General features: G+C 47.3%; 1 protein-coding gene across 7 annotated transcripts in view; it reads right to left on the bottom strand.

Annotated features, from left to right (window-relative positions):
• The window catches only part of KDM5C (lysine demethylase 5C), a 54,489-nt gene extending 37,428 nt beyond the window's left edge, over positions 1-17,061 (bottom strand). For 5 of the 7 annotated variants that reach the window (XR_010338145.1, XM_064364332.1, XM_012477277.3 and 2 more), the window contains exons 1-12: positions 16,561-17,061; positions 12,682-12,759; positions 10,322-10,444; positions 9,842-10,012; positions 9,189-9,323; positions 8,113-8,236; positions 7,837-8,015; positions 6,736-6,894; positions 3,856-3,975; positions 3,566-3,724; positions 2,872-3,053; positions 2,611-2,773 (exon numbers count right to left, since the gene is read on the bottom strand). Coding sequence is in view for 6 of the 7 variants with exons in the window: in XM_064364332.1 (XP_064220402.1) it covers positions 2,611-2,773; positions 2,872-3,053; positions 3,566-3,724; positions 3,856-3,975; positions 6,736-6,894; positions 7,837-8,015; positions 8,113-8,236; positions 9,189-9,323; positions 9,842-10,012; positions 10,322-10,444; positions 12,682-12,759; positions 16,561-16,710 (1,743 nt within the window). In the remaining variant the exon portion in view is untranslated. The remainder of the gene's footprint in view (positions 1-2,610; positions 2,774-2,871; positions 3,054-3,565; positions 3,725-3,855; positions 3,976-6,735; positions 6,895-7,836; positions 8,016-8,112; positions 8,237-9,188; positions 9,324-9,841; positions 10,013-10,321; positions 10,445-12,681; positions 12,760-16,560) is intronic. The other 2 variants (XM_012477279.3, XM_012477280.3) reach the window with 1 other exon arrangement.
• Between the last annotated feature and the right edge of the window lie 6,565 nt (positions 17,062-23,626).

Below are 23,626 nucleotides of genomic sequence, written 5' to 3'. Positions count from 1 at the left end.
CACTCCAGCCTGGGCAACAGAGTGAGACTGTCTCAAAAAAAAAAAAAAAAAGAAAGAAAATAATACTTACATTACTTATCTAAAAAAAGAAATGGCCTTCTCCCACCAAAGGGGAAGGTGGGGCAGTACGGGCAGGGAGCTAAAGATACCTCTGGGGGAGCTCCAGCTGGCTAAACTGTAGCCTGCCAGCATGAGAACATGAAAATCACAGATGCTTGGATTAAGGGGATACTGCCAAGTCCAAAGGGCCTGGAGATGCTGGGAACTACCTATAGGAAGGGCAGGGCAGAGAGAAGTCTAGGTAGTAAAGCAGCAGCTGGCCAAAGATGGTGAGCCATGAGCAGGAGAAATGCTGTGGAGGTGTAAGCAAAAAGCATGCATTTCAGAGTCTGTGATAAAGCTTTTTAAAGACGTAAGGATTCAACAGCTCCATGACCTTCTGCGCGCGCACGCGTGCGTGTGTGTGTGTGTGTGTGTGTGTGTGTGTGTGTGTGTGTGTATGCATCTTAGCTACCCAAATCCTTAAGAGAATCCTTTTTTATTTTGAGACACAGTCTCGCTATGTCACCCAGAGTGGAGTGCAGTGGTGTGATCTCGGCTCACTGCAACCTCTGCCTCCTGGGTTCGAGCGATTCTCCTGCCACTGCCTCCCGAGTAGCTGGGATTACAGACGTGCGCCACCACACCTGGCTAATTTTTTATTTTTAGTAGAGACTGGGGTTTCACCACGTTGGCCAGGCTGGTTTCGAACTCCTGACCTTAAGCGATCCGCCAGCCTCAGCCTCCCAAAGTGCTGGGATTATAGGCATGAGCCACCACGCCCAGCCAAGAGAATCCCCTTTTACAGTTTTCCATGGCATTATAGACAAGGACTAATGCTGGGCTATGGGTCAAGAAGAGAGAAGTCTGAGGAAAGTCAGACCCCACGTCTACTTGTGAAGCAGCAGAACTAAAAGGGCCCTTGATCATCGAGTCCAGTAATCCTGAAATGGGGTGAGGTAGACAGAGAAAAGGATAACTCTGAGTGGAGGAAGATTATGTGTACTGTTTTAGGTATGATACCTCCTTCGGTCCAATTCCCTAGATATCACAAGTCCTTGGTTAAACTTCACTGAATTTTATAATAATAGTATTACTTGGCCGGGCGTGGTGGCTCACGCCTGTAATCCAAGCACTTTGGAGGCCAAGATGGGCAGATCACCTGAGGTTGGGAGTTCAAGACCAGCCTGACCAATATGGTGAAACCCTGTCTTTAAAAAGAAAAAAAAAAAAAAAAGTATTACTCACGGGGCATATAGTATATCAAAACAAGGTGAAGGCAAAAAGAAATACAGGTGAGAACCACTGACTTAGTCCAAAGCCCTACTTCTCAAGGAGACATTAATTCAGTGTGTTGACTATCCCATGTATTAGAGTAAGTGGTAGTGTGGCCAAGGCAAAAGAGCGTGGAAGGGAGTAGGGAAGAGTAGCAGCCCCAATAAGACTTAAAGCAGAGACAGAGGATCTACTAATTCCTTTTCTTTTTTAAAATTTTTTTTTTTGTCCTTTCCCATAACCAATCCTTTTTTTTTTTTTTTTTTTCCCCTGAGACGGAGTCTTACTCTGTTGCCCAGGCTGGAGTGCAATGGTGCCATCTCGGCTCACTGCAACCTCCGCCTCCTGGGTTCAAGCGATTCTCCTGCCTCAGTCTCCTGAGTAATGGGATTATAGGCACACGCCACCATGTCCAGCTAATTTTTGTATTTTTAGTAGAGATGGGGTTTTGCCATGTTGGCCAGGCTGGTCTTGAATTCCCGATCTCAGGTGAGGTCAGGTGAGGCCCGCTTCAGCCTCCCAAAAAGTGCTGGGATTACAGGCGTGAGCCACCGCGCCCAGCCCTAATTCCTGTTCTTACAGGATTAATGATTGGGCTGTTTTAAGATCCACATCAGAAAACTGGCTGATCCTGATCAATGCTAGAAATCCCGAGGAATATACAGTCTCTCACAGGTAAGCCAGGTTGTATACCCAGCAAAATGTTTTAAAGGGTAAGAGAGAAGTACACCGAAGAAAGACCAGGACTCTGGGTTTAACTTTTGACCTGTTAAATAAAAAGACCTATCCATTGCTCTGAGAAGGGTAAGAGTATACAAAGTATGGCAGAGACTGCTAGTTGTACCCTGATATTCATTCTTGTCTTCTATCATAACAACATGACCTCCAGTTTCTAAATGGTACTTGATAACCCAAAGTAAGAATTACATTTCCCAGTTTTCCTTGCAACTATGACTGTCTTTTCACTAACAGGAGATGAACAGAAACGATGTGTGGTTTTTAAAAGATGTGTTTAGCCCTGCCCTTCCCCATTTCCCTCTTCTACTAGCTGGAATGTAGATGTGATAATAAGCCACCCCTTAGATGTCACCCTCAAACACATGGCCCAGATGGCATACCATCGTGCATCTAATCACTCTTATTTTGGGTCTCTACTAGTCAAATCTGTAGCCCAATTAAGAAAAGGAATGAACAAAGGGCAGGGGCAGAATCTAAGGTGACAACCATCACCACCACCATCACAAAGGCCATCACTAAATCATTCCTGCCGCTTGTCCCTGTTGCCTGGGTACTCACTGGCACGCCATGGGACATGAGGGTGTTGGGATTCATAAGGGTGACAAGTTGGTGCAGGAGGTCAGGCTGGCTATCAAATAGTTCAGGTGTCAGCTTCTTCATCACCTCTTCCAAATGTTCTGCTGCAAGTGAGGGTACCCCATACCAGGTCTTCGGCTCACCCCTGCACAAGTGGAAAAGGGACACACACAGTAGATCACACCTTGGTCATGCAGGGAGCCCACACTGACTGATTCCCTGGCTCCCCAGGGCCCCACTCACCAGTGGAGGTAGTTAATGGAGTAACTCCAGTGATCCTCAATATGCCAGCAAAAGGCTGAGAAGACCATGCCCACGTAGAGCCAGGGCACCTTCATGCCAGAGATATCTGCATTGATGTGGCACAGTACAGACTGTTCCAACACCGGCATCACATTTAGGTTCCAACCACTGGTAGCATACTCCTGCCAGGTCAGGTATTTGTAAAAAGGGCATGAGGGTTATGCTAAGGAACTGAGATTCTTAAGTCATTTTCTTTAGCCTAGGGAACCTTAATTTTGAGGTCAGAGACTTTTGAAACATCTTAAGAAACATACACATTTTCTCCCTACCTCTCACACTTTCAATTCTACTCACTTCAATTTCTGGGACGTTCACAGGTATATCCACCTACCAAAATACCTGCAAGTTATCTCATATACCTTCTCATTTAATTTTTACAACAAATTTGCAAGGTAGATATTATCCCCATTTTAGAGGTAAGGAAATGGGCTCACAGAGGTGAAAGAACCCATCTCATGTTTGTACATGCCAGGTACTAGATTGTTTTCTTTACATGCCATCATCTCATCTAAATCTCATGGCTACATAAGGCAGGCATAATTATCCTCATCTTACAGAGATATTGAGTTTTTCAGATACTAAATGATTTCCTAAGCTCACACAGCTGACATGTAACCATGAATCATCCACTCACCTCCTCTTCAGGGGTTAGGTGCCGTTTACTGTCACTGACAGGGAAACCGCTGCCAAATTCTTTGGAATGGATGTCAGCTCCATACTCAACAGTCACATCTTCCTCAATGCTATTTACCAGCCTCCAGAACTCCTTCTCCACAAGTTCTGTGGGCACCATCTGGGGGAAGAAGGGTAGCAGATAACCATGGCCCATCACACCCTGAACCCACTGACCCAGGTAAGCTGAGACCATCTGGTACTAACACCTATGATCCTAGCCCAAAACTACCTCAGCCCTCCATCACCTACATGCACGGGCATGTTGAAGTAGTCGGCTTTAAAGGAGTCGGCCATCTCGCCAAAGCTCTGCAGAGTATATTCCCGGGTAGCCTGCTCAAACCCAAAGGCTTCTGGGGGCCGCTTACACTCCTGAAATCCAAAGGAGAACATGTCACCAAAACAGAGGCAAAGAGGTGAAGAATCCTCACAAGTGGAACTGGAATATAAGGAGTAGGGAGGGAGAAGAGCCCTAGGTCAGCAGCACTCACGGCCCTTGAGGCAGGCCTTACCTCAAAGCTGTACCTTTTGCTCTTACCACTTCAGCTTACTTAGTCTTTTCACTCCCCATCATGCTTTTGCTCATAGTTCCTCCCTACTGAAATGTCCTTTCCCACTTTCACTGGTTCTCCAAAACTCAATTCCAGTCTCACAACTTCCAGGGAGTCATCCCATGCTCTTTTCTTCCTTTAGGACTTTATTTAAATGTCTCTGACTTTAACATGCTATCCTATGTTCTTCTGCCACTGTTTTTCCTCTCTAGCTAAAATGTGATTCTATGCAGGGTGCTTAGGGAAGCTTGTTTAAGCCCAGACTAGAACTATAAGGCTGAGAAAATGGCACTGAATATTCTAGTACCTTTAAAGATGGAAAATGGGGCCAGGCGTGGTGGCTCACACTTATGATCCCAGCACTTTGAGAGGCCGAGGCGGGCAGATCACTTGAGGTCAGGAGTTTGAGACCAGCCTGGTCACTATGGTGAAACCCCCTCTCTACCAAAAATACAAAAACTAGCTGGGCACGGTGGCAGTTGCCTGTAATCCCACCTACTCAGGAGACTGAGGCAGGAGAATCACTTGAACCCGGGAGGTGGAGGTTGCAGTGAGCAGAGAGGGCACCACTGCACTCCAGCCTGGGTGACAAAGCAAGACTCTGTCTCAAGAAAAAAAGAAAAAAGAAAAGGGAAATGAAGGCACTGGCTTTTACAGTAACAAACCCTCCACTATTCCTGTTCTTGAGACTGTCTCAGAAGACAGGATGTGGGTCTACCTCATTTTGTACCTATGTTCATTATTTTAGATGAGAATTATATGTACCCCAAAATCAGACACACAACATGCTCATGTTTGAAAAATAAATGTCAGTTGGCCAGGCACGATGACTCATGCCTATAATCCTAGCACTTTGGGAGGCCAAGGTGGGTGGATCACCTGAGGTCAGGAGTTCAAGACCAGCCTGGTGAAACTCCATCTCTACTAAAAAATACAAAAATTAGCTGTGCGTGTGCCTGTAATCCCAGCTACTTGGGAGGCTGAGACAAGAGAACTGCTCGACCCCGGGAGGCGGAGGTTGCAGTGAGCCGAGTTTGTGCCACTATACTCCAGGCCTGGGCGACAGAGCGAGACTCCATTACCAGAAAAAAAAAAAGAAAGAAAGAAAGAAAAAGAAATGTCAGTCTGGTCCATTGACTTATAACCACTTAGAGAAGAGAGTCAAGTACAGCTGACAGTCTTGACACTGTTGGTATCCGAACTCCTCCCCAAGTAGAATCTCCACCACTACCAAGGTCAATATGCACTACGCTGGTTTTTCCTCATCTGTGTATGTGTGTGTGAGTGTGTATGTATTCACGTACACACCCAGTCTCCACAACCACAGTTGAGTCCCTAAGATAAGGCAAGAGATCATGAATGTCTCCTCTCCAGAAATCCAGAGGGAAATGTAGAAAATAAGCACCAAGAATTTGGGTGAAGGTAGGAAGTTCACGAAATGTACCTGCCCAACTTCCTGGCCACTTGGCCCTTACTGCTGCTTCAGCTGCTCTCCTTACTGCCCCTATACCCATACTAGGCATGCTCTCCCACTATACCTCTGCTCCTGCTAGTTCTCCACCTCCCAGTCCCGAACAGCTACCCACCTCATCTAGTTAAAGCCTGTAGCACTGCCTCAACCTAAATATCACAAGAGGAAAACAACTATATATTATACCCCTGATACACTGTCTAAAAAAAATTCCATACCTTAAATTTAATAATATAGAGAAATGGTTATAAAGTAACAAATGAAAATATATTACAAGATCGTAAATTTGTTAAAGATGGTTACATATAATTAACAGCAAAAAGATGAGGAAAAAAATATACCAGACTATTAACAATGGTTATCACTGGGTGGTGGGAAGACAAGTAATTTGTCTATTTTCCAAAATTTCCTTTTTTTTTTTTTTTTTGAGACAGGGTATCATTCTGTTGCCCAGGCTGGAGTGCAGTGGCATGATCTGAGCTCAATGCAACCTCCACCTCCTGGGCTCAAGCAATCTTCCCACCTCTGACTCCCAAGTAGCTGGGACAAGAGGCATGCGCCACCATGCCTGGTTAATTTTTGTATCTTTTTTGGTAGAGATGGGGTTTCGCCATGTTGCCCAGGCTGCTCTCAAACTTCTGGGCTCAAACGATCCACCCACCTCGGCCTCCCAAACTGCTAGGATTACAGGCATGAACCACCATGCCTGGCCTCAAACTTTCTAAAAAAGAAAACAAAGAAAAGAACATTTTTTTCTTAATATTCCTATCCTTCAAATCTCATTTCTGACATCTTCCCTGATTATTACATTTTCCTCTCCTCTGAACTTCTGTGTCTCAGAGTTTCTAATATACAATTTAGCCTCTGTTTATGTCACCACATACAGTCCAATTGTGATGCTTACCTCTCCAGGTGGTCTGGGAGCTCTTAGAAGACAGAAGCAAAGGCTGAATCTCCTGCTCCTTTCTCCCAAAACTCTGCCCAGCCTAATCCCACCAGAGAGACCCAAAATCTAAGACTATGGCTGAGCTAAGAGGCTGCCCTCAATAAGGCCAGATGAAGGAAGGCAAGGAAACCCTATGAGGCAGATGTGGAGTGGGGAGGCCTTACCGCCATGACACACTTTGGGCAACGCCAAACACCCTTGGGGATCTCAGGCAGAGGAGGCAGCAGGCAGAAGATGTGGTAGTTGTCATCACAGCCATCACACAGCAGGAGCTTGTCATCCTCATCCCCTCGGGAACACATCCGGCAAACGTATGACTCAATCTGTCAGGGGAGGAAAGCAAAAGTTCTCCATTGGAAACCCACTGTGTTTGCTGGCTCAATGATTCACAGCCTTGTACAGGCTAGTCATACTAGGTCTGGAGTTCAACTGCATGTATGTACCATCTCCCCAACTAAGCAGGTAGAGCTGTGAGAGCAGTCTTTTATCATCCAGTCTTGAAGCCTCCCATTTTTATCCATTCAATGAACATTTACTAAACCTGTGTTCAGTACCTACGCTTGGACTCTAGCATGAAGACAAATAAGACATGGTATCCTTCCAAGTGTACAAAGTACTCTAGAAACATGTGTTCGTAAAAATTAAAAACTGCCAATAGTGGTCCATAAAGGGCACTATGGGGGCCTAGAGAAGAAAGCACTCAAAGAAGCTGGAGATAAGGAGAGATGGCCTTGAGAAAGGACTTCATTGAAAAGGTGACACTTGAAATTGGCTGAAACCTGAAGGCAAAACAAAACTTGGAAATAGGGCAGAGCACTGGGGGAATCTGTTCTAGGCTCAAGAAACAACACATGCAAAGGATAGGGATGAAAAAGCATAATGCATCTTATGGGGGAAAATGAACATACCTACAAGTAGTTCAGTGTGGCTATAGCAGGAGGTGGGCAGTGCTGGGGGATGAGGCTAGAGGTCAGCAGGGACGGGCTCATGCATGGTAATGAGGAGCTTAGCCTTTATCCTGAAGCAAAGGAGAGTGACACTCCTTCTCTGGACCCTTCCAGCACTTCATGTTGACAGCACTTGATCACCCTTTCTTGTTCTTTGTTCCATGTGAGTTGGCCTCGTTTCCCCAATTAAGTGAGCTACCTGAGGGCAGGGCCATGAAGCCCGCTTTTGTGGTTAATGTGAACTAGTCCAGTGCCATGCAGGGAAATGCTTATTGAAGAAACAAGAAGCAGAGCATTAAGTCAGGGCTGGGTCCTTACAAACTGGGCATTGCTGTGGTTCCTCCGCAGTCTCATAGTCATCTTGGTGCAGGGTTCTGGGCTGTGACTCAGCTCCTCCTTGCTCTCCAGGAAGGACTTAGGCGAAGTTGAGTCCTTCATATCCCCACCTAACTCCTCCTTTACCACTACTGTGGGGGGACACTCAGGCCCCTCCTTATCTGGGAGAGAGAAAAACGGCTGTAAACACAGGTCTAGGACATTAAGGGCCCTGACTTCTCTCCCCAGGTCAGGCCACCTAGGCCAGTTAGGCCTTACCTTTCTTCCGCAGAGTCTTATCCTTGGCCATCAGGCCCAGGCCCATCATCTTGGGGCCTGCCCCATAGATCTGTAGCTTTTTCAGCTCTGGATTCTTTTCAATGTCTTCCTCCGTGGGTTCCGGCTGGAAGGACAGAAGGAAATGAATCAAGACTGCTATCTGGGGCAGACTGTCCCATCCTAAAAGAACAATAACCCAGACTACATATCACCCGATCTCATGCTGGGGGCTGAGGCACAGATAGGCTAAGCTAAGAACCCAGAGTTGCTTTTTGGAGACTGAGGGTAGGTGAGCTGCCTCCTCGGACCTCTCTTGGAAAGGAATTAAAGATGGGATATCTCAGTTTTCCCAACTGTAAAATGAGATTATTAACACCTCCCTTACAGTTATAAGGGGGATTAGGGATAATATATATGAAAAAGCTAACAGTGTTTGGCATTACCAACAAATGGCAGTGACTAATAGGATCTGCTAAACTACATGCTTCAATGAGCACAGAAACAGTGTCCATCTTGTTCTCTGTTGCATTCCCAGTGCCAAGAAGAATGTCTGGCACATAAGCTTCTTCCTCAAGTAAGACAAAGCTATAAGGAGCTGGGATCAGTGGTACATGCCTCTAGTACTAGCTACTCAAGAGGCTGAAGCAAGAGGATCACTCAAGCCTAGGAATTCAAGATTATAGTGCACTATGATCAAGTCTGTGAATAGCCACTGTACTCCAGCCTGGGCAACATAGCAAGACCTATGTCTCAAAACAAAACAAAAGATACAGGTATAAGGAGAAAGAAGAGTTCTACTTCTATGATCAGAATAAGTCCAGAAAGGAACAAGACAGGCAAGAAGAGCAGACATACAAAAGAGGTTGCACAAACAGATCAAGCAAGACCCAGTTCAGCAGCTCTGCTGAGAGGGGAGAAAAAAGCAAGAGTAAAGCCAGAGAGAGGCACACTAACGGTCAGAAGAACTCAGAGAACAAAAGAAGGGATAGTCGAACAGGGAACATAGTCTTAGCCAGAGGGAAGGAGAGGACTGCCTCCACCTCAAAGCTCTAAGTTCAAAGAAGGGGAGTACTCACATCAGGCTGCAGTCTCTTGGCCCGCCGGCCATAGCTGTTAAACTTGGAAGGCTGCACAGACTGTCGTAGGGGGATGCTGTGGGGTTTGTATTCCTTGTCCTTCTCCTCATTATCAAATGGACGTGTGTTACATTGCTGGGGACAGATGAGGGGTAATGGTCAGGACATGGGACTACAGCCCGTAAAAGCAAGAACTTCCCTCTATCCTTACCCAATGGCAACCAAAGTTGTGCTCCACTCACCTGACCCACACCAATAGCCCCTGTTCCACTGGTCTTTAGCACTGACACCAGCACACACTTTGGGAATTCTCAGTGCCTCTGCTTGTTTCATTCCTCCTTCTAGTTTCTTCCTCCACCAACCGTCTCCCCAACTAAATCAGACACCATCTCTTCCCATACCTTTCTAGCCCAAGCTCTCCCTTCTCTGATTTCTCTATCAGTTAGAACTTTGTCATATAACAAATAAGCTAGTCCTACAGATAACTCCAGGACTTCTGACCCTGAGCAGTGAGAAAGAGAATAAGCATCACTAGGAAAGAGCAGAGTCCAACTGCCAGGTCTCCAGTCCACTAAACCAGTTCCATTAAGAGCAAGTGTGGAAATCTGTGCTGAAGGGTAAAGTCGCATCGTACCCCACTATGACATCCTTACCACAAGGTTGGCTCCAGACTGGTACATTTCATAGGGATAAACGATGCGTTCATAGTGGGAGCGTAGCAAGGAGCCAATATTTTTGCCTGGTGGGTAGTTGAGGCGCTGGGCTACCCGGGCCCACCGACGGTCCTTGCAGATAGCTTCATAACCACCTTCCTCCACCACAATCTGCAAAGACAAGCAGGAAAAGACATGGATGTGCCATGTGTATTTACATGAGGAAGCAGGCCTGTAGAAAGGGCAAAAGGGCAATGAGGGCAACTCAGTCCCTCACTTCACTGGGAGCTATTCCCTTCTCCCAACCTCAAATTGCAGCAAAAGATTCCAAGTTGTTCTGTTCTGATGACAGCTTGTGTGGTACTAAGCTGTGCCCCTTCCACTGCAGCCTAAAGATCTAATATCCAAACCAAGGGAGCCCCCAGAATACCAAGGATATTGGGGCGAGGTGGGGGGTGTTCGACAAAAACCTGTTCTTACTTTGCTGAGACTGTAGAGGTCCAAGATCCGCCGTTCTACATTGGGAATCTTTAAGGAGGAGCCCTGGATTTCCCAGAATTTGGCAATCTGGTCCAAGTAGTTCAGTTTCACTCTCGTCTGGGCCTGAAGAAGAAATGGCTCAAAGAGGCTGGGCACCCCTTCCCACTGACCACTACCTTTGGGTCCAATCTTAGGGGAAGAGAAAGGAATAAAGCAGTTCACACTTTCAGTACCCAGGGCTTCTCCCAATGAACCAGATCCCAGACTCTAGGCAGTGCTTAGCAATGGGGTTTCACCATATTGCCCAGGCTAGTCCTAAACTCCTAGGCTCAAGCAATCCATCCACTTCAGCCTCCCCAAGAGCTGGGATCACAGGCATGAGCCACTGCACCCAGCCACCTCTCTCTCATTTCTGTCACTTTCTAGTCAACCAGAGAAGCCCAAGGTCTCAACAGAGAGGGTCACAACTGCCAAAAGCTTTAGATATGTCCTCTCTCAATCTCCCTGACAGGGTTGTGTGAGTATTATCATTTCCTGTACAGATGAGGAAACAGAGACTCAGAGAAGTTAGGTCACACAGCAAACATCAAGATATTTTGGTGCCAAATAACTTGAGCTTTGGCTCTCCCTCTGCTACTGATTTGCTATACTGCCTCGAGCAAATCAGTTCCACTATGGACTCCTTTTTTCTTTTATTAATAATTATAAAAGGAAAATAACTGCATAGTCCACTTACCCCAGAGGGGTAGACTTAATGAGGGGACCAATGAAGATACTCTGGAAACCAGAATTATATCTAAGTTCTAGACATGTTTCAGAGAATGAAAGCTCCAAAAAGGCACATGTACCTCCTTAGGTACCACCAAACTTGTTCCATGGTGGCTAAAGGGTGAAAGCGCATGCTATAACTATAGGCAGAACGGCCTAGAACTAAGAGATGGTATACCATAGTAGCACTAGCACCTGGCCAACCCAGGACCCAATGTGGGCCAAAGAGACTAGGAACAAGATATGTATCATGCTTCCCTGAAATCTCAGTAACCCAAGGACTCCGGTAGGCCCCAAGTCTATAACCTCCTTACTCCAGAGGGCCTGGTTCTTGGAAGAACTAGACAGCCATTACCATTCACTACTTTGTCCTGATACTATTAGGGGGAACAAAGATAGTTCTTTCCATTTCATAGTTGAGAAAAACTAAAGTCTATTTGTGGAAAGAAACAACCTACAGTTCCTTGGCTGTGAGAACCCTCAAAGGGCCAGGAAGTACTCCCTCAACCTCAGCCCTTTAGCTTTCTAAAGTTGGCCTCATCCCTGCTTCTTCTCATTAGCCAGCACTCCCTCTGTAGAAAACCTGCCCTTGTCTCATGCTAGGCAACACCTTGCCCAAGCTGTAACCCTATAAACCTGACTAGATATTATTTTTCTTTACTGAGATGGGGTCTTGCTATGTTGCCCAAGCTGGTCTTGAACTCCTAGGCTCAAGCAACCTTAGCTTCCAAAATGTTAATAGTGCCAAGGCTGAAGAACTCTGGTCTATAACACAAGTGAGCTTCTAGGGTATAAGTATTCAGCTGGGCCTGGGCCCAATCTCCCACCCCTCGGACACCTATTAAGACTTGTGGATACGTAATAATGGGGGAGGGAGTGGCAGCACATGCCTAACCTAGAGCTTCCATGTATCTTGGATCTTACCTGGAACTGGCTTCAGGGATCTTACCTGGAACTGGCTTCAGGGACCCTACTCTCATTACCCCAGGGCATTCTCAAGGGGATGGGGGAGCCCCACCTGTCCATGAAAAGAGCCTGGACTTCCTGTACAGAACAAAAGGGAGAAGGAAAATCCTACCTGCCTGACCCCTGGCCAAGTCCCTAACCATTCCAGTCTCCAGAGAGACCAGTTCTTGTGTTGTTCTGCCCATCTATCTCAACTCCCACCCTACCAAGCACCCATGGAAGGAAAGTAGAAAGCACAGGGCTGTGGACGAATTGTATATATGAAGCCACATTCAGCTGGCCAAGGAAGAAAGCGTATCAGCCAGTTCCATATTTCCTTTTTGTTGACTCAGCTAGGGCAGGCTAGTTCACAGGGGAGCTTCAGAACTAACAGACCTTTGTGAGATATATGTCCCCGGCCTTGAGGCTATCAAATCACAAATGCTAAATGCCCCTGGCTCTTGGTCATATTTAGAGCTCTAAAGCTTCTTCCATGCCCTGGGCACACTAAAGTAATGCAATTTCAGAGAGGAGAGAATAAAGGCCTAGCTAGGTAAAGTACCTCAGCCAGAGAAACTATAAGGAAGTGGGATTACAGCTCAGGTATCCATTCTCCCAACCCCGCCATCAGTTCCTAGTCTTCTTACCTCTAGTTCATTCAGTCTCTGGATTCGGGGGGTAAACCTGAAGTTGTCCACTTCCACAGCAAAGGGTGGCTGCCAGTCCTAAGAGGGTAGAGAGGGGAAAGAGATTTGAGTTATCTCACCATTGTATAAGACCAGAAGGCACCAAAAGCAGCTCAGAATCCTATTCGCACCTTCCCAGATCTCTAGCCACTCCAGACCCTTTACCTGCAAACATCCTACCCATCCACCCACCCTCACATCCCCCTAGAACTCACAAGAGTCTAGCAGCCCCTCAAGTCCACACCCAAGGCCCCATGCACAGGCCCTAGGAAACTTCCCGAGTCCCACCCAACAGTACAGTGCCAGGATTTCAAGAAATTAAGAGATGGAACCTCTGTTTTGTTGACCTTAAACCTTCTCCACACCCACATTTAATTCCTAATCCCCTAGGGATGTGCTATAGGACACACAGTCCTGGGAGTACTGGAAAGCACACAGGCTCTAGAGTCAGAAGATATAGGTTCATGTTCTAGCTCTGCTACTTACTAGCTATGAGATTTTAGCTTTCTGAACCTGTTTTCTCATCTGTAAGGTGGGAATATGAACTCTAGCCCTGGCTTCCTCACAAGACCAATATGGAAAATTAAAACTAGTTTTCAAATGAAAATGTTATTCAAAGGAGTCATCGTTGACTTAACGTCTAAGGCTGACCACTCTCACAATACACATGCAGGGCAGCTCAGCTCCGATTCTGGCAGGATGTAAAGGTTTTGGCCTTTAATGTTTGTTCTCTCAGTTTAAAGGGCCTGAGATAGACACTGAAGGAACAAGGAGCAAGTATGTATATCACTAGTCTGGAGGGCTTCCTGTGGATCCTCTCATACACCTGCCTGGTACAGGAAGAGGCAGGGGAGGAAGCCCCAGGGGAGGAAGCCCCAGGGGGTGGGGGTAAGTGCTGGGATGCCTGACTTTGGTGGCAAAGAATGGGAGGATTTGGTAAGGGAAGTCAGGGAAAGATCATGAAAGTGGGAGAAACCCTGCCCTGCCAAGGTGGAGCTTGTTCTGTCTTGCCCAAAGGTCAGATGTGAAGAACACGCTCCCTAACACCCCTTTCCAACCTCCTATGCAGTCCTCTCCTTCCCAGAGCCCTGGCTCCTGCTGGGGTGGGAAAATGAACCTAAAGTAACCTAAACCAATGCTCTGATTTTATAGATAGGGAAAGTGAGGCACAGAGAAAATAAGTGAAATTTCCAAAATTACATGCTGAGTTAGTGGTGGAGCCAAGAACCCACATCTTCTGACCTCTGATCCAAGGCCTTTGCACTACACCAGACATCAGAGTTCAAACATACATGCATACATATGGAAGCAGGGGGATAGTAAAAGAGAAGAAAAACTGTTGACCTCTTCTTCTGCACACACACTTTTAGAATACGGGCCAGAGTACTCATACTTCCATGCATACACAGACCACACTCCCCTTCCCCTACCAGCCAAAGCAGGTGGCAAACATCTGGTGCTCAGTAAGCAAGGGCAAAAAAAAAAAAGGCAGTCCAAAATGGTATGGCTCAAATCCAGACAAGCTCCCCATGCCCTCTTGCCTCTCATTAGGATAGGGCACTCCCCTCAGCACAGGTAACCCAGGTAAAAAGTTGCTCAAACCCAAAACTCTGGGTACCCTTCTTTTCTGCTGAATCAAGTTCTAGACAAACAGCAACATCAGCACCTGACAGGAAATGGCAGCCCTGAAATGCTACAGCAGGAGCCATGGATGCAACAGATACCTGGGAAGGCCCTGAAAACCGCCTGCCTTAATTTCCAGACTACTGTATGCCAAATGCTCAGTATGTTGGTATTATTCAGGATGTCGTGATAAAAAAGGCTGGCTACCTGATGAAGAAAGCAAGATCCTTCTAAAATCCCCTGGGTCTACTCAGGGTACCCACACTCTCCTCCCATCCATGTTTCCCAAGTGTAGCAGTCACCTGCCTAGCAATTTAGGCCCCAAACCATCCTTCCTCCGGCAAACCTCCAATTTCCAGGCACCCATCCATATACAGGTTCCCACCCTGGGCCCAAGCATCACTTGAGCGAGTACTTCAAACTTCAACCAGAGGAAGGCCAGCTGCCTAAAGGTGGCCTAGGAGCTGCCCTAGAGAAGGACAAAACAAAACCTGGCTCCCTCTAATCCAGGAGCCAGGTCTCACCTGGATTAGAGGGAAGCACACTGTTGAGCAGTGAAAAGAAGCATAACAAAGGATGGCCTCCTGCTGGCCACACACACCTGTGACATGTCACTCTTCCCCTTCCTGGTTCCCCCAAAGCAGCAGGGTAACAACACCTGCACAAGGCCAGCCTAAGTCAGTCCAAGATAGAAAAATGGAATTCAGGCCTCAACTACCCTCTATGTCAGCTATGCCTATTTTTCCCACAGGCTTGCCCAACCACTTCAGGGAGTGCCTCCCTGGGGCTGCCCAGGACTCCTGCCTCTCCCTTCCACTAGCCTTCCTGACCCCTCTACCTACTGCCACTCCCTCACCATGGACAAGGATACCTCAGAGATCTGTGGCCAGGCTCCACCAAGGAAGATATTAGTTTACCCAACACCTCCTAGAGGATCTATCTGAAACCATCCTAGATATGTGGCTGAGCACCAGAAAGCACTAAGTTGGATAAGGAGAACTGCGGTGCCCTCCTCAGGTGGGAATAAAGCTTCCTTTTCGATTTCAGCCAGGAGACACCCACTCAAAAACACCCTTTTCCAGCAAAGCTCAATTTCTGCCCTTGGAATCCCAAGTGATCACTGAACAACGTTATCATTTTTCCACCACACCAGCAAGGCAGCAGCTTGCCCTAGCCCTTGGGGGACTTCTAGCCTGAAGCCAGGCCTAGGAGGAAAGCTATGGCCTTTGTTGCTGACCCCTGGGAATCATGTTCCAAAGGGGACAGAATTCCATGGCTCCATTCTGTGCTGGGGGCCCAAGGGTGCCCTATCCTCTGGGATCTCCTGGACCAGAGCAGAGTAGAAATCTTCTAAGAAGGACTCACACCCCACCACCAAGCTGACAGGTCCAAACATCTCCATAGAAGTCAAGTCTGGGGGATGATGTGCAGAAAAAGCCTTCAACAAGGAAAAGAAAGGGACAATTCCCTGAATCCACCTTAAGGGAGACGGACAGAGCAATCCCTGTGAGACTGATTTCCTGACTGGTCCAGCAGGCCAAGGTATTATCACAGATGAATTGGCCTAGCAGGGTATGAGTAAATATGAGTCAACCTACGTAGGAATAAACCAATGACCACATCAAACACCCTCATAGTCACAATAATTACCACTTATCTAGTGCCTACTACACACAGACGCTACCTAGTTTAATCCCATCCTCTAAATAACCATTCCTGGGACCCATTTTACAGGCTCGGAGAGATTACTTCTACTTTCCCAAGGTCACACAGCTGCTAAGCTTCAAAGTGGAGTTCTGAACTCAAATCTGTCTCCCTTCAGGGCTGCGATCTTTCTATTAATACTATACCATGCTGCCTGCCTTAAGGGAAGTGATGACAACAGATTGGAGAAACGCCTTATTTTTACAGCCTCAACGTAGGAGGCCGGGGTTAACTAAGAAATGTGCGAGGTGCCTCTCTGGGAACTCTCCCCGGCCCACTAGGAATCCCTGTCTTAAACCTGGAGTGGTTCTGAAGAGCGGGGGTGGGTGTGGATCTCTGACTCCAGATCACCTGTGGGCCTCACACCACGAGACGACCCCCCTGACCCAACATCTTTTTCCGATACGCGCCGCATCCACAACGGTCCCAACCACCCCCTCTCCCCACCTCGAGCTGCCCTCCGCCCCACACTTCCCCGCCTCGCCGCCAGCGAAAACCGGCCCCGGGGCTTACCGCGGGTGGGCGGATCTTGCAAATGCCCGACTTCTCTGCGATGGGCCTGATCTTGGCGATGTAGCCAAGAGGGTCTCGGAACTCGGCCCAGCTAGGCTCGAACACCGGGCACTCCGGGGGCGGTAGAAAATCGTCGGACCCCGGATCCATGGTGGGCCCGAGGTCTGGGCCAGGGATCAGGAGGGCTTGGACCGCCCTTAAGGACTCATGGCGCCGCCGCTATTTGAAACCGAGGCAATGCTCGGAGGCTAGGCCCTAAGCGGGGCAGCCGCCGCCCGCCGAGGGCCCAGGGGGGCGTGTAGCTGTCGTGCTCTGAGAGTCTCAGGCTGATGCTACTTCTACCACCTCTTCGTTCTGCTCCTTTTCTTCCAGACTGCGCCGTTGCCTCTCCACTACCGCAGCCTTCGCCACCAGTTACCTCCCAAACGCCGCGGCCTTCATCGCCGCCGCCGCCATCTTGGTTTGTCAGCGTCTCCCCCCTCCCCACACCACAACAAACCGGATCCTTCCGCGGAGTGTCCTTCCGAGCCTCGTATGCCTCGCGTCACACCAAGCCCTAGGAAACCTTCATATGATGGAGACTGAGCTAAATAGGCTGGTATGGATTTCTATTTGGAAGGGGTTACTCAAAAGTACCACCCCCGACTGAGAGAAAATAGTTCATTGCAACGGCGGAGGAACAAGATTGTAATTAGTCTGCCGGTTCCTCTTTCCGGATGGACCGGCGGTGCACGTTTAAAGGCCAGTGATGCGCATGCGCGTTATGGAGACAGACCGGAAGAGGAGCTGGTGTCCGTGGGTGGTGGAGCTAAACCGGCACTCCCTCGCAAACCTCAATCTGGTCGCTACGCTAGCCCCGCCCCAGCGTTCTCTATCTTTTCTCCCTGGTCATGCCAGTGTGGGCTGCGGAAGGCGGCTTTGGGAGCCTGATTGCAAAGGACCCCTTCTGCTGGCCCACGGATTTAGGGAGAAGATGTACTAGGCTCCAGCTCTAGACACTGACACCTCTCGGGCTTTGAAATAAGGAAGGAAGGCAGCTGCTTACTCCCCGGGGATTGTGGACTTTTAGAATCCTGGGTCCCAAGTAAATGAAGGAAATCTTTATTTCATCCAAGGTTACAAGTAGAGAAAGGGGGTTTCCATTCTTACCCCCCAAAAGTCACTGACAGCATTTTAATAACTGCTTTCAACTGTTCTGTATTCATTTTTACCGTGTACACATTTGTGGCATATACTCCTACAAAATAAGCCTGTGTGTATGTATATTTTAACTATGGATGTTTAGCAATGGCGTATTTATTCAGTGCCTATTGTGTAAAACATCTGTTTGCCCATTTGTGAGCCTGCAGTGTACTTACCAAACATCTGTGTACTTTGTATTTATTGTGTATAACCCCTGTGCATTTGGTACCCACTCTATGTACATTTGGTCCTATCATGTGCATATTCCTTGAGCAGTTTCTGAATAGGTTCATTGCAACTACAGTACTTTGAATAAGTATCAAACCAGTACTTTGTACACATATTTCAAAAATCTACTGATTGGAGGATCATCTATGTCATTCATCAGCTGTGGACCTACTGCATATAGTTTGAGCACCTACTGTACACATATTTGAGTACTTGTGTACATGCTGATTAAGTGCTTTTGTTTTCCCCCTTCAGACTATGAATTCCTTACGGGCAGGGACCACGTGGCGTTATACATCCTTAGCACTTCGCATGTTAACCAATAAAAGAATGTTGAGTAAACAAAAGAAAATGAATAAATGTCCTTAGTATATATTGACTGAAACATTTCCTGTTTAACGTATTAAACGTCCACTATAAGCTTGAGGTGGGTAGGGAGTGTCATTCCTTCAAGCAGTTAACTGTTCTTAATCAGATACTGTGTCAATTAGGTCCATCCCGCCTACTTCAAGACTGAGCTAAGACAGCCTAGCTGAGGGAACAGGGCATACAGGTAAGAGCTTACACCCTGGGCTCAAAGAGTCATGCGTTGCAGTCCCACCAGCTCTGCTGCTTTCTAGTTTATAACCTTGAACAAGTCCCAACTTCTGTAACAGAAATGGGGATAATACATACCTTGCAGAATTGTTATACAGTACTTGGCACATAGCCAGCCCTCAGTCTCTGGTAGCTGTTATTTTTATTTCTGAGAGTCAACAACCAATATGCCAAAACTCATTAAGAATCTCCTTTGTGTCAGACATTGTGTAGTGCTTTTGTATTTTTTATCACCTAAATCCTTATATTACCTTAAATGTTCAAGATCTTTATCCCCACTTGGCTTATGTGGAGACTTGCCCCAAGTAACACAGATATGTGATATCTTTCTAGCTTTCTAGGTGCCAGGGGAAACCTCGACCCCTCTCCACCAGAAACACAGGTGAATGATCCAACTGAACAGCTGTCTGGACAGGAAGCAGGAAACCTAGGCAAGGTGATGCTAATATCACTAGCCTCTCACATGGTTAAGCATCTAATTGCCTACCTGGCTGGTTCATACCAATTATTTCCCTTAATCTTTTCAACAGTCTTCGGAAAGATGTAGGTGAGTTTACCCAGTCTGTAGATGAGGAACCAAGTTCTAGAAAGATTAAACAACTTGCCCAATGTTACACAGGAAGTTGCTGACTCTGGTCAAATGCTCTTCCTGTCGTTTGCCCTCACCAGGAATAGAGGAGGTGGGGGAAGAGGAGGCTGCTGGGGTGGGAGGTAGGGTGGCAGGACAGGGCCCAGTCCCTGGAAATAAGGGGCATGCAAGACCTGGAGGTTGTACTGCCCATTGGTCAGCACCCCCAGGCCTTCATAGCTGTGACTGTGGTGGTGGGGGAGGGGGTTGAAGAAGCAGATGAAAAGGAGGCAGAGGCCTGGCCAGAGAAGTGTGAGGAGAACCTAGAAGGTGGGAGAATACGGTAGATCCTAGACTGAAGGAAGTTCAGCCTTCCCAACTGGAGGCAGTTCAGGGATGGACAAAGAGCAGGAATCAGGAATCAGGGAGCCAGATTTTGGGTCTCAGCTCTGCAAAGGCTTCCTACAGCCTTCTTTGAGGTCTTTAGCCCAGACACACCCCCTGTCCTGGAAGATCAAATAGAAATTACATAGTCTTTGAAGCCAGTGAGATAGAATTTATTCATTTACAAGTATTTATTAAATTTCTACTATGCACCAGACAATTTTCTGGGCACTGGGAATATAATGGTGACCAAGACAGATGTAGTCTCTATTTTCCTGGAGCTGACATGTACCCACTGAGATCTGCCAAGTACTTCACCTTCCTTAGCCTTAATTTTCTCCTTTATACAATGAAGCTAAATAATCCCTTCCTCTCAGTGTTGTTAGGAGAATTAGAGATGATGATGACTGCCATTCATCAAGGGCCAGGTGCTATGAAGTAGGTATTGTTATCCCCATCCTACAGGTAAGGAGACTGAAGCTCAGAGAAGTGTAAACTTACTCAAGTCACATGGCTAGTAAGTGGCAGGGCCAGAACTCAAACCCAGGTCTGTCTGACTGCCATACAATTCTGCTTAGAAATAGTCTCAGATAGTGTTCCCCACGTAGTAAGGCATTCGGGAAACGAATTTCTTTCCCAAGCCATGGGTCTTGCTAGAGACCAACCGGAGTCTGGGTGCTGTGGACTTAAGAATTGGGACACATTAGGGAGCTCATCCTGGACTGGGGGCTGGCTTGGCCTCACCCATTCACCCGGGAGACACCATCCACCTGGGTCTGACATGAAGTTGGTGCAGAGCAGTGACTGGAAGGCTTGTCTGGGCTCGAAACCACACTCACCCCATTCACGTTTTGTGGATCAACTGGGTGACAGTAACTTTGTGTCTCACTTTTTTTATTTGTAAAATAGGGTCTCTTCCAGTTCTGAAGTAGGTTTCAGCTGTTGGTTCTAATTCCTGAATAGCTCTAGAATCCATCCCCTCCCCCTCGCCATCTTCCACTCCTCCTATGAGCCTTTTACTATCTCTAGCCTGGACTCTTTAAAGAGCCTCCTCAAGGTATCTGTGTGATTTCATGGTCTATTACAGAGACAGAGAGAGAAATATAGATGTATAGTATGTGCTTAATATACATAACAATAAAAAGATTTATCCAAAATAATGTTAATTCAAAATGAATTATGATAGTAGTGGATTATAACTCACTGGTTAAATTAAAAATCCATGACTTCACATTGATATAAGTAAATAAAGTGAGAGAAAAGGCAAAGTAGAATCCTAAATTATATAGAAGGAATGATGGAGCTTGAAAATCACCAATGGATGTTCAAACTTTTACAAAATAAAAGAGCAAGCTCTTAAAATCTTGCTGTAATAATACCTAGTGCCCAAATCTTGGTTTCTAAATGTCATTCTCTACTAAAAAGAAGCAGGGCTCCTTGGGAAAAACAGCTGATTCTGGGGCTGGAGCAGGGAAAGTACAACATGGGCCTGGAGCATCTTGTGGTGCCAGAAAACAGGGAAGGGCTCAAAAAAAGATGGAGACGTGCCGCAGGACACAGGGGCTTAGAGGGCTTCCTACTGGCCAAATCTGGGGCATTTTGGACATCAAAATAAAGAATGATGTTAATGGGTTATATATAAAACCCATTGAGTAAAACAGACAACCATTAAGTCCATGAGAATATAAATAACGTAGAAGGGAAAGCACTCCCTTATAGTGGAAATCTAACTAAGACATGCCCAGGCTGGGTGTAGTGGTTCATGCCTGTAGTCCCAACACTTTGGGAGGCTGAGGTGGGAGGACTGCTTGAGGCCTGGTAGGGAAGGATCTCAGAGAATGTGATGAAAGGCACATTTTGTGAAGAATGAGTTCTCTTTTTTTTTTTTTTTTGAGATGGATTTTTCGCTCTTGTTGCCCAGGCTGAAGTGCAATGGCGCAATCTCGGCTCACCGCAACCTCCGCCTCCTGGGTTCAAGCAATTCTCCTGCCACAGCCTCCCAAGTAGCGGGGACTACAGGCACGCGCCACCATGCCCAGCTGATTTTTGCATTTTTTAGTAGAGACAGGGTTTCACCATGTTGACTAGGATGATCTCGGTCTCTTGACCTTGTGATTCACCCGCCTTGGCCTCCCAAAGTGCTGAGATTATAAGCGTGAGCCACCACGCCCAGGTGAAGGATGGGTTCTTCAAGCCCATCTTGCAAGGGTTGGGAAAGCCTTCATCAGGGATGTTGGGGGGAGTATTGTGGCGGGGGGAAAGGCACAAGTAACATACTGAGTTTGGAAGGTACACAGAGGCGTTTTTGGCGAACAGTAAGTGGATGGCCAACGTGTGGGTGAGGAATGAGAGTTAGGACCACAGAGATTGGATGGGCCACCTTGTGGAACACCTCCCATGTCAAGATAAGTGGTTTCTGCAGGTGGCTTACTGTGTGTCTGGCATGAGGTAGGCACTTCACATGTATCTGTTAACAACTGTCCTGAAAAGTTGTTATCCCATCTTACGGGTGGAAGGCCAGGCTCTGAAGGGGTAAGTGACTTGCCAAATGCAGCATAGGCAAGTCACTAAGCCAGGATTTGAGCGCTAAAAGCTGAGCTTTAGAAAAATGCAACCAGAGCCGGGCGCGGTGGCTCACGCCTATAATCCCAGCACTTTGGGAGGCCGAGACGGGTGGATCACAAGGTCAAGAGATCGAGACCATCCTGGTCAACATGGTGAAACCCGTCTCTACTTAAAAATGCAAAAATTAGCTGGGCATGGTGGCGCACACCTGTAGTTCCAGCTACTCGGGAGGCTGAGGCAGGAGAATTGCTTGAACCCAGGAGATGGAGGTTGCGGTGAGCCGAGATCACGCCATTGCACTCCAGCCTGGGTAACAAGAGCAAAACTCCATCTCAAAAAAAAAAAAAAAAGAAAAATGCAACCAGAATCAAGCTGAAGGTGGGGAAATGGTAGTGCAGCTTGGTCCAGCAGAGAAGAAAACTAAAAAATGTTGATTGGACTAGATTCAGGACCCTATGGGTCTAAGCTCTTCAAACCCTCAAGTCTGGTCCATGAGGCAGCATCAAATGCATAGGTGGCCCCAGCTGCTGCTTTTGCTAGTTGTCTTCCTGGAACACCTTTAAACATGCATATAAGGAAGAAAACAAAGAATTGGTCTGAGCTGCTAAGAGTGGGGCCATCCAAACCATTCCCTTTTAGAGGCCATTCCAGATTCTAGAAAGGCAGCAAAATAGTGACTGAATGCTGCTTCTGGGGACCCTGCTGACTCTAACCAAGAACCATGGCTCAACCCCACCTCTCCTGCACTAGGCTAGTGATGCCAGAAACACATCTGTTTTGGAGGGAAGAGGTTTGGGAGGACTGGAAAGGACCCTGAGGCTAGGCTATAAGTCAGGAAACCCCATCCTGACTTGCTGAGTGGTCTCAGGAGAGACTCTTCCCTTCTCTCGGCCTGTCCCCTTCTCTGTAAATGAAAGGGAGTCCAGCTCTTTGTTATCTAACATCCTAAGTATATATGTGGAGCGCTTAAAATGTATCGAGCCCTATACCTTCCAAGTCACGCCCCTACCCTCAAGGATAGAAATGTGGCCAGCCATTGCGGGGAGGAGGGAGGAGCTCCAAGGCCAGGCCAGACCAGCCGCATCCAGGGTGAGAGGAGACGCCCCAAGAGTGGAAGAAAGCATCCATCCTATGAAAGGAAGACAAGGGAACTAACTTGCCCAGCTCCATCCTGGCTGCTTGGCATCCATTACCCCTTGGAGTCATCATATCTCCATGTGGCAACGACTTATCACCCCGTTTTACACTGAGGAAACTGAGATTCAGAGAGGGTGACTCTCCCAAAATCACTTGCCTAGGAAGTGGAAACCCGGGATGTAAACTGGATCAACTCCAAAACCCATACTCTTGCTACTCTGTCGTGCAAACTGTATGAAATGAAATAGGAAAACCTCCCTCACACCCAACTCCCCCCAACCAAAGCATCTCGTCCACCCAGGTGCCTGAATTTCTCCCATTAGCGCATTGCCTCCCTGGGCTAAGGCCTCGCTCCATGGACTCCACAGTGGGGAAGGGGCACAGAAGTAGGAGGCAGAGGCAGGA

The sequence above is a fragment of the Aotus nancymaae genome, unplaced genomic scaffold (assembly GCF_030222135.1).
Source record: "Aotus nancymaae isolate 86718 unplaced genomic scaffold, 86718_ANA_hifiasm-v0.15.2.pri h1tg000058l, whole genome shotgun sequence".
Lineage (NCBI taxonomy): Eukaryota > Metazoa > Chordata > Mammalia > Primates > Aotidae > Aotus > Aotus nancymaae.
The sequence above is the reverse complement of the archived record's forward strand: the minus strand, read 5'-3'. Positions and strand labels throughout refer to the sequence as shown.